The 11370-nt window shown below is 37.3% G+C and overlaps 2 protein-coding genes across 2 annotated transcripts; both read left to right on the top strand.

Annotated features, from left to right (window-relative positions):
* Positions 1923-3212, top strand: LOC18591777. Its single transcript, XM_007018106.2, has 2 exons — positions 1923-2309; positions 2473-3212. The coding sequence occupies exons 1-2, from the start codon at positions 2179-2181 to the stop codon at positions 2897-2899; spliced, it is 558 nt and encodes a 185-aa protein (XP_007018168.1). The 5' UTR covers positions 1923-2178; the 3' UTR covers positions 2900-3212.
* On the top strand, positions 8857-11071 carry LOC18591776 (serine/threonine-protein kinase-like protein At1g28390). The gene has a single exon (XM_018126355.1). The coding sequence runs from the start codon at positions 9115-9117 to the stop codon at positions 10624-10626; it is 1512 nt and encodes a 503-aa protein (XP_017981844.1). The 5' UTR covers positions 8857-9114; the 3' UTR covers positions 10627-11071.

Below are 11370 nucleotides of genomic sequence, written 5' to 3'. Positions count from 1 at the left end.
CCAAAATTTATAGTATTCTGTCTGGCTTCTAAGTTTTTCACGTTGCTCTCTAAGCTCCTCCAAGTGCATGCAGTTCGCGGAAAATCTGTGCACTATTCCTCTACTGGTACAAACGCCTACTATTTAATAAGGAAAATAAACCTTTAATATTTGTATTCCTCTTTATTAACTTTTTGAGAGGAGCTAGTGTTGTTTTAGCCAGAGATTTTGGAATATTAAAGAATGTTAACACTTTATATATCGTAGCTTTCCCGAAAATTCTTGCACGATCTCAGGTTTTATTTGCAAAACACTTCTGGGTGTAATTGGATTGCTGCTAGTCAACTTTCGAAAGTAGGTAAAGGGAGGAAGAAATTTCGATGACTATACCCAAACCTTACAAATAAACAAGGTATATGAACTCAAGATGGGTAGTTAAATTTTTATCTTTAACTCGTTTTAGACTCGAAATTTTATATATTCGGGTCAAATATTCATTGGGTATCGGATTCTTACTCGTTATCATCCCTAGATAAAGTTTCTTCTTTGCTTTTGGGCAAAAATGAAATATGAAGTTTAAACAACACGTATTGACACGTGCAGCACATGACAGTCTGACACAAGCTGGTAGTGGCAAGTATTATTCAGTCAGAGAACACTGATTTCACTCGGGGAAAACAGATGATCCATCCAGGTTTTTTTCGCTCACTTTTTCTAATTTCTGTATCATGTTCATGAGATATATCAGCACAAATGACACACGCCCTCGCTATGGTTCAAAGATCAGACCATTCTAAAGCAAAAGACTTAATCATTCATCGAACCCATCATTTTGCTGTCATTAGACTTATTAATCAGACCAACTCAACTGTTTCGTATTTGGCGCTTTGGGTCCTTTGATTTGTTTATGATCTTAAACCTCATTTTCTAGAGAATGAATCAGTACTGATGTGAGCATTTGGTAAGCAAATCTTTTACAACAAATGTTACCAACATTAACTAGAAAATTCTTAGTGTTGAATATTGGAAATCAAACTTTTCATGTAAAAACAGGCGATATGAATTATGATATATATGTATATATATATATAGATGTCATGTGACATGTCGCCACGAGCATCTCAAAATTTATCTTCACAAATATAATTCTTTTTAAGGAAAGATAATAGCATGTGAATAACCTTCTCAGCCACCATATACCCGTAACTTAATGTAATGATGTCCAACTTTCAATAGTCATCAATGTTCATCAAACCCTATTGGCTATTATAAACCTAAAAAACAAAGGAGAGAGAGAGAGGGAAACTTCAATGGAAAACCAAAGTGGTAATCAATCGGTGGTTGTGACTATCCAGCTCTGAATAGCCCTTGCTTCATGCATCGTACGCAACTGAGAGAAGCGACCAATTACAGTGCCCTACACATCATTGTTAATGCTGTCCTTTATAGCACAATCGATAGTAACCAAAGGAATAAAACAATCACCAATTGCGAAGACATGTACTTTTCTAATTTGATTCCCAATATCGAATTATAGCTGTATCCATATCCCATGTTTGTTTACTACCCTCCATTGATTCTTTGCCTAAAAACCACTAAACCCAAACCTTTCTTCTTCTTCTTCCCTTATGGTTGATCAAAGGTTTTATTTCCTTTTGAGATTCTTTTCGTCATGTGGCCGCGAATTTACTGGTACTCTTAATTTGTTCTAAAGTTGGCAACGTCGCCGAATCTACTATACATATACATGTATGGCCCATATTTATTTATTTTTCCTAAGGAAACTTCTCTTCTTCTTTTTTTCTCCATCTACCCTTCTTTGATGCTGACTTTCTTGGCATTAATCTTGGCGCAAAACAATTTTCCCAAGGACTTAATAGAAAAGAATGTTGCTATCAACTATATATATATATATATCTGAGACCCAAAGCCAACCCTCAAACCTCAATCATGCATTCTTTTTTGGGGGCAACACCACCCCTTGAAAATTGAAATATATATTCTTATATTACTTTTCATACACGCGACATCGAAAATGATATACAGGATTAATCAAATATTGCAATAAAACTCTAGCGATCCACCCAGGGCTTATTATTCTTGTGTGGCCGTCTGTCTTAGCCCTTATAAATCCATCTCTCTCTTTCTCTTTTCTCTTCCTCTCTTCCTCCTTCTCTCTTGACATATGAAGCAAATACTATGGCTTCAAACAAAGAAGATATTGTACCATCACAGCAAGCAAGCCTGCTAGAGTGTTGCATGTGTGGAGATTCTGGTCTGACTCATGAGCTTTTTCAATGCAAAGTTTGCCAATTCAGATCTCAACACAGGTAAACATATATATACTTATGCCCAGATTAAGCAAATCATTGAATTTTTCTTTGTTTTCCTTGATCCGTGATCGATTAATTTTAGTAAATCTTCCTTCTGTTTTCTTTCTTGGGAGAGATTATTAAGATGACCGTGGTTTTTTGGCTTTCCTTTTTTGGGCAGTTACTGTAGCAACCTGTATCCAAAAGCCGAGTCGTATAAAGTTTGTAATTGGTGTTTGAATCAAAAGGAGGATTCAAAGGAGAAGTCTCAGAATTCTTGTAATTCTTCAGCATCATGTAAAGACAACAGCGAAGACGATAGCAAGAACAAGAAAAAAAGCGATCACCATAACCAGGGACCAACTGGCTTGAAAGGCAGCCAAAGAAACAATTTAAAGCTGCAACTGATCAAGAACCCCATCAAGAAACCAAAGTCACCAGAGAAATCGCCAACGACGACAAGGAAAAGGATCATAACAAACGCTCGTTTAGAAGAAAAGCTTAGGAGAACAAAGTCGGAAGAGATATCAAACAGTGGGCTCATTACAAGGCATGTGTTTAGGAACAAGGTAAGAAGATACAAGCTCTTGGATGAGGTTTCAAGTTAAAAAAAGACTCCAATGCTTATCTGGAAAAAAAACGAACGTACGTACAGAGATGGTTATGGTTTTGTTTTCTTGTGGCGAATTTTGAGGTCCCCAAAAAAAAAAGTTGTTGACAATTACAGATGGGTTCAATGAACGGAGAGCTCCGCCAGAAAAAGGGTCGTTTTGTTTACTACTTTTACCACTTTACATAATTTTTACTTTTCCCTCGTTCCAAACAGATAAAATCAGTGTAAACCTGGAAGAAAGTCTTGGAATGATAGAAATCATGGACAAAAATATTCGATATTGATATTAATGCATTAAATTTAGTTAACTGTCATCAAGGGAAAGTTCCTTCAAACGCATTAGAATTTTCCAGGTAACTCATCAGGATGCTTCCACTGATATAACAGCTCGACAATGGAGAAATTAACAATAAAAATAATACAATGCTATTGTTCCTCATCACAGATTTGTTTTAGGTCAAAATCCTAGGCTTCCCAATAGTGAAATATCTCACATTCCAAGTTGTTTTGCTGTCGGAATATTTTGACAAAAATGCAGGATTCTTCATATGTGGAAATGTTCCATATTCTTTGGAAGTAAAGTATAACAGCTAGTTGTAAAAAAATAACTATAATTTACTGTTGCGAAAGTGGGTGGATTGATCAGGTTTTAGTTGACCTAGGTAAACGCGTTTGCATAAGCTAGGTCGTTCCATCATATATACCTATGGAAAAAAACAAGTCCACTAATTGCCTAGACCATTCTTCACGCCATTAATTTCTTTGTCTTTCTTCCAATATCGATAGTTTCTCAGTGTTCTTTTTTCCACTGTTCTTATAGCGTGCACGATGGGTTGTTGACTCCTACCTACTAAATCCTGTGGTTTAATCATGTCTTCCAGTTGTTGCCACACACGTATGGCAAACGCACGACCTTTGTTTCTTTCACAAGAAAGAAACTTATCGTGTGCCAATAAACCCGAATGTATTCAGAGATTCAATCGATCATGAACAAGATGAAGGCTTGGATTAAATGAGTCAGTTTCTTTGTGTCTTTGCTGAGATGCTTTCTCATCATTGCTGGTCTTGTTGTCTCTGACTAAACATGAGCTGTTGGAATGATGAGCCCACCCTTTCAAATTCATTTTCCGTACGCAATCAATGGATCTTTGGCACCCAAAATGAAATATTAATAGTAATATTAATGATTATGCAACACCCACGTTTGATGTTTTCAGTTTTGCTTGACTGCAATAACAGCTAATTCATTGCCATGTTTCCCCAATTCAATGTACTCTTCAAACTTTTGTACTATATTGAATCATTCATCTTGCCTTGAGACAACTTTCTCAGGCTCTTTCAATATGTTTTCCTAAACATTACTGTATATACTTTCTACCAACCTTTTCTCTATAATTGTTTTGATGTGTTCTTGTTGCTGACTTGAGATTCATATGAACCATATAACAACTATACGTACTCTAGGTTCAAACTCGATCTTCAATACCAAGGCAAATGATATAAGTTTGGTAGGAGAAGGTATATGGAGTGTCACGATATATTTTGGCAGGCATTCACCAAAGTTTTGATTGGTTAAGTTGCTGCATCAATATGAAGGTAGATACATTTGGAATGAGTAATGAGTTAATACAACATAAGAAACCTAATATTTTGCATCCAAGATAAGGGGAATATAAATGAATAACTACCGGTTCTCCTAGGATTCTTATAGGTTAGGTGCTCTGCATTTACTTTTTCCAGGTGGAGGGATCAAGAGCAGGTGAGAAACATAAGAGAAAAAAAGGAAGCTGGGTCCTGGGGTGACAAGGTATCTGCATCAGTATAAAGCAGAGGAGAACTAACCTTCCCAACTTAGGCCATGGGGTTGGTGGGGTGGGTTGGGTTGGGTTAGCCTGCTAATGATTGAACTGAACTGCATTCGAAAGGATTCTTCTTCATTTTTTTTTTTTTTTACCATTTTGTAATATCCCATTTCAAAATCTTGCCACAATCACCAAATGAAATTAGTGTTGTTGTTACAAGCAAAGCTTGTTTCACCAAATTATGTGAAATTGCAAAAGACAAAAGTGTGCGTAACAATGAAGTTGGAGCTGGGCCAATGAGGCTTTCTAAATGTTAAATGGGCCAGTATCTGTTAGATGACCAATCAAACCATTTTGGTAAACATTTGGGGCCATGAGAGAAGATCAGCCGTTGGAGGTGGCTTAAGATGACAGATGAGAAATGGCAATCAATCAGATTAGACAGAGAGGAGTGTGTGAATATCTTTGAATTGATTGGATTGGATCAGAGGTTTTTTTACCTCAAAGCATAGAATCTGATTCTGCCAGAATTTCTCCAAACTATACCAAAAAGGGAAAACAAACACTTTTCTGTTTGGTTTAAAAAGCCGAATTCAACTAAGAAATCCATGTAGATAGGCCCAAAAGCAATAGCTTGGATAACATACAAATCTCCTTCAAGGCCCAAAAATTCAACCAAGAGAGTTGAGGCAGGCTAAGTATGCATCCATTCATCATGAAACCCTACTCACAGTTGAGGGCCCAAGAGATCCATCTATGTTTCTCCTAAAGGAAAAACAAAGGCTACTACTAGAAGTGGATTGAATTTCCCTATTTGCCATTCATTTTGAGCTTGTTGAAACACAGTGTTATTATGATTTAAGTAATATATATATATATAACACCATGGGGGGCGTGCATCAGGCAAAGCTGCTCTCACTAGGAACATGCATGATGGCAGATGCGTGCTTTCCTCTTTAAATCTTCAAAATAAATGCCAAAAAGAGTAAACTGGCCACAACCCCCAACCACACGTTTTTTCAACAAATTTTGGCTTGAAATATTCTATCATTTCCGCCACCCTCCCCTTCCAATGTATTGATTCATCCCTTTTGGGAACACACCCAGCACAAATCAATGGTTGCCCCACTCTCTTCATTAAGTTCATAATATTTCTTTATCCGATAAACAATGGTTTCTCTTGTTATGTGTTGCCTGCCATTTGCATGTGAATCTCATCACTAAACTTTTAATCTAATCTACCCTCAGAAGAAGGCTTCTGAAAGAAAATTTAAAAATTAAAACGTGAGCAAATTTTACCATTTTAAATGTCAATTCAAGCAAGGTAAGTAGGCATTTTTTTTGTTTTCTTTTTCATGCTGAATCAGTGAGAGATAGTGGTTCCAAATTAATTATTCAGTAGCAGTAAAATCGTAAAACTACACAATGTGATCTCAGCCATGTGGTGATATTTAAGACAATACTAATTGCCAAATCTAATTTCAAAGCACTTTTTGGTAAGATTTTTTTTCCCCAAGGCAAGGCTCGTCTTTTAACGAAACGATTCTTAGCAACTTTTTCTCTTTTACACAAACGGAAAGATAGATCATTATATGTATCTATCATGTTTCATGCATTCGTTGTACCGAATCTTTTTTTTCCTAGAGGAAAATAATTCATTTTGACTTTGTTATCGAAAGTACAATGTCAGTAAAGCGGTAGATAAGTTCTAATTAAACTTTGTCATGGATTTATAACTCGAAATATTTGTCTATTAGGTGAAATAATACTTTTACTTATAAGTTTAAAACTCATATAAGTTTTTATATATATATATGTAAGATTTGTGTAATAACATATTCCTTCTTAGTTTGATTTTTTTTTCTTTAGTCAAGCTTTTTTAATCTTGACATACATTAGTTAAATTAAATTAAATTAATTTGATTGAATTTGAAAAAATTAATTTTAAAAAATCAAACTCGTACGTTAATTATGAAACGGAAAGAGTAATTAAATGGTTAACAAAAGTGGATTCATTTAATTAACCAGTTACACCTACTAATTACACCAATAATAATAATAATAATAATAATATTCGGGTGGAAAATGATTGCTTAGCTTGATTGAAGGTGGGAAGGCAGTGAAAAATTGAACATGATTAACAAGACCTTTGGACTTCCTGCTTTGCTTGTACACATTATTGATAGGCTCCTTGTTGAAAAGCATTGTACCACCTCACCAAAGTGATAAGATTACAAATCACGGTGTCTCTCAGCCTTCAAAATCATTTGAACATTATTGGGAGGGAGGCGACGCCAAAGTCAAAAACAGCAAGCAGAAGGGTAAAGGGTAAATATAAATTAGGTAACCATTCCCTAACCAAAGTAGGTGAGTTAAGAGGACCCCACTCTATTACGCCTTCCTCTTCTAGCCTGGTTTGAATATCCAACAAACCATACCTTTTAAATACTCCATTTTTTTTATATATTTTTCTTGCTGGATTTTTTGCGTAAGCATTTGCTGTATGAGCCATAGATTATGGTCAGAAAGCGCTGGGCTGAGCTTGAGAGACCAAAAGTCCAAGCTGAGGAAAGCTCCCCAGTCCCAACTCTCTTTAGTCCGGAAAAGTGAACCAACAGAGGGCTGCCAGTCCCCACCCTCCAACCTGCCACGCATTTGGATCTGACTGCCCTGTCCTACTCATGTTTTCTTAGTGTCTAATGCTTTGATTCGTGGAAGGATTCATGATCAGGTTTTGGCTACTTTTTATGGAAAATATAAGATGAAACCCCAGGCCCCATTAACTCAAGAAATTAATTGAGGATTAGTAATTCAATAAATGAATTAGACCATTTCCATCGCTTAAAGCAATCGTTTTCTTTCTTTAATTAAGAAAGGAAGACCGTGAATCCTTAATATATATATATATACACATCTTGTAGTACTCTAACCCTTATTGTCTTCATATGATGCTATAATCTTTAAAGAAGAAGAATAAAAGAAAACATTAAATAAATAATTTTATATAAATATTTACTATATAGAATTATACACTGTCTTTTAAAAAAAATACACGTAATTAAAATCACAAGTCTTAAATTAATTTGGATAATGTAAGATAAAGAAAAAAAACCATGATAACCATTAATTCCTGCTTGGTATTAGTCACTGAATTGATTTTTTTGTCGGTGAAATGTAGATATTTTGTTTATCAATCTAATATTTATTTTTTTTCTGCTCTATCCCTCAATATATGTACCAAGTACCATGAACAACCAAAAGATCCAATTAATGTGAAACCTAAAAATGAAAGTTAGTTTTAAGTATTCCCCTGCACATTAAACTCAAAATCATAAAAAAATGATGGAAAAAAAGAAAGAGAAGGTTATGACTAATAAAATCTAAAACCAAATCAACCAGAAAAGGCCTATGTGCAATAACGTTTAATTTGAATTATAATTAATCCTAACAAAAATACATGGAGCCCCTGACTTTAAATCATTTTCCAATGAGTAGTATCAATCTAACATTACTTTATTTGAAAGGATAGACCATAAAGGATTTTAAATCAGCATTCACCTGCCTATATGGACCACGAGCTTTTGACTTTAGGAGGAATTTTTTCAGGAATCGGGTTTGAAAACTCGTGGTCAAGTTAGCCTAGCCATGGATTTATTTTTCCAAAATAACCTTAATCAGAGGAAGAATTAAGCATCAGATATACCTAATAAAAAAAACAATTAAAATATTTGCAAAGAGATTCATGAGGCACCCACGCATCATCTCCAACCTTAAGAATGCTAGCAGACGAGCAGAACACGCCGAAAGAAGCCATATCAAAGCACCAAATGTTGAACGAGATCAGCTTTTCGAATGATGGCAGTCAAAGGCACATTAAAACAAAACAAAAGCCTCAAAAGAAGAACTGCCTATAATTGGCTTCTAAAGTTTTCAAATGTCACCTTAATGGTTTCAGCTTTTCTTTTTGTACATAAAGTTAATTACCGGTGCTAGTATAAGTCGCCTGATAAGATAAAAGAAATGCAGTAGAAATACCTTATGGACCCCACTGTACCCCACTTCTCCAAACCTTCCCCGAGAAATTCCTCTCAAAGACTCCCACTTTTGCATGGAGCAAATCTATAAATCGATAAAAAAAATATTACTTAAATTTTTCGAAAATTTCAAGCTTTGATTGCTTTCACATCTCCAAAGCTGTAAATCGGTACACACTTTAAAATGCTTTAGAGCCATCCCCTTCCTTCTTTGCCAATGCCACTAATGGCCTTTGCCATTGCCGTTCTGTTTTCCCACTAAACAACGCCGCTTTCTACTTTGCCGTTCTGTTTTCCCACTAAACGACGCCGGTTTTCTACTTTTCTCCCGGAATCTACCTCTAAAACCAAACTCTTTCATTTCTACCCAGCTCATGGGTTACTTCTCCTGCAATGCAGAGTCAGCGGTTGCCGTTTGTGATCCTTACTACTGGGACTATTATCGTAGAAAAAAATTCCATAAAAAGAAACCTAGAAAAACCGGAAACAACGTTGAAATCAGACAGTTTCTTTACACTGATCTCCTTTCTGCAACCAGCGATTTCTCTTCCGACAGCTTCCTCGGCAAAGGCAGTCACGGTTCTGTCTACAGGGCCGTCCTCGACAACGGCAAGTTAATCGCAGCCGTTAAAAAAACGACAGCAAACTGTAGCAGCCCCGCGGACAACGAGATTGAGATTCTCTCCAGAGTTTATGATCCTCATCTCGTCAATCTCATCGGTTACTGTTCCGATATGCTTTGTAAGAATAAATTAATCGTCGTGGAATACATGCCCAACGGTTGTTTGTACGATCTTTTACATTCTTCTTCTAGACCTCCCGGTTGGACCAGGCGTGTTCGGTTCGCTTTACAGGTTGCCAAAGCGGTTCAGGCTTTACATTCGTCTAACCCGCCGGTGATCCATAGGGATATAAAATCGTCCAATGTTTTGATTGATGAAAGCTGGAACGCTAGGTTGGGTGATTTCGGTCTTGCATTGAGAGGACACGTGGAGGATGTACGGGTTAAGTGCACGCCACCAGCCGGGACGTTAGGGTACCTCGACCCTGGATATTTGGCGCCGAGTGACGTCAGCACTAAAAGTGACGTGTTCAGTTACGGCATTTTGTTATTGGAGATTATTAGCGGCAGGCATGCCATTGACTTGAATTATAGTCCGCCGTCGGTCGTTGACTGGGCGGTTCCGTTGATCAAGGGAGGAGATTTTTCAGCGATTTGCGACTGTCGTGTGGGGCCGCCGGTGGATAAAGAGGTCGTCCAGAATTTGGCAGTGTTGGCGGCTAGGTGCGTGAGGTCCACGGCGGAGAAACGCCCCGGCATGGCGGATGTGGTGGAATGCTTGAAGGTGGTGCGGAAGAGAGTTCATGAGGGACCTGTTTGGCGTAACCTAAGGCGGCGCGTGAAACGCGTAGATAAGCCGTTGGTGAAGAATCAGGTGTTTGAAGGGAGCGAGGAGGTGGTACGGAGTTCGAGGTGTGGGAGTAGGAGAAATAGCCGAAAGGTATCGAGTGTGACGAGTGTAGCTCACGACAGTGAAGTAATTGGTGATCGTGTGGTAAGATCGAAATCGATTGGTTCGTTCGGGGAGAGGGCGATGATGATGAGGATGGGGCCCGCAGAGATTGATTTGGACGGTGACCACGTGGCATTGGTAAGAAAAAAGCCTGGAGTAACGGTGAAAGTGCCGGTCATGAAGCTGAGCAAGTCGAGGTCTATGGGAGTTCTACAAAGTCCGAGACTACTGAATCAAAGCAGCAAAAAAAATGTGCTCGAAATTGGGAGAAGAAGGAACTCGAATGACTTCGATATGTCAAAATTAGTTATCAGTTTTGATGACGACAAATCCGAAAGAAAGATGTCAGAAAAGCCCTTGTTTTTAGTTTAAGATGTCTCAAAGACAAAGATTTGATGTTGTTTGATGATGGATTTTGAAATAAAGAAGGAAGGGAACTATCCAAACTCCAAAAGGGTATGTTTTAAATTCTGCTTCATTGTTCGTTAGTTACTGTAATGGCGGTTTTTGCAGGCGGGGGCTGTCGTTCTCTTATCGCTCTTGGCGGCGAAGCAGTGAAAGATGGAATCCATTAACTTACAACACGTTATCTTTTCCAGGGCCAAGGGGTTGCTTCCTTTCAGAAATTTATGTCACTCATAAACTCCAACTGTATGTAGTGGAAGAATTTAATTATTTCTTTGTATTTGTCGTACCTTCTGATGATTTTGTAGTTTAGAATGATTCGATTCTGATGAATTCTGTTTGTAATTGTTTACTTGTATTTGAAATTATTCCAAGAATGAAACGATTGACTGTTTGTTGATTGTTCTATTTATATCCAATCCTCATACTTTAGCAAAATCATGTTGGTAGCTGGATCTGTCGCTTCATCACCAACAAAATCTTTGCTAAATTAATAACCCTGAAAGACTGGCCTGATAAGCTTAAAACAAAGAGCTGTAATGGCTATTTTTTAGTACCCTTCGCAGTCTGTAAGACAGAGGCGCCATTGGTTGAAGCTTGGAATTGTTGTGGTTATTATTAACTGGGTAAGAAATATGTCATCAGGTAAATAGAAAAGAACTGAGAACAAGTCCTTTAAAGCCAGTCATCATAAGGCAGCGACCCTATGAG

Source organism: Theobroma cacao, chromosome 8 (assembly GCF_000208745.1).
Source record: "Theobroma cacao cultivar B97-61/B2 chromosome 8, Criollo_cocoa_genome_V2, whole genome shotgun sequence".
NCBI lineage: Eukaryota > Viridiplantae > Streptophyta > Magnoliopsida > Malvales > Malvaceae > Theobroma > Theobroma cacao.
Note: the sequence above shows the minus strand (reverse complement) of the source record. Positions and strands in the feature narration are given on the sequence as shown.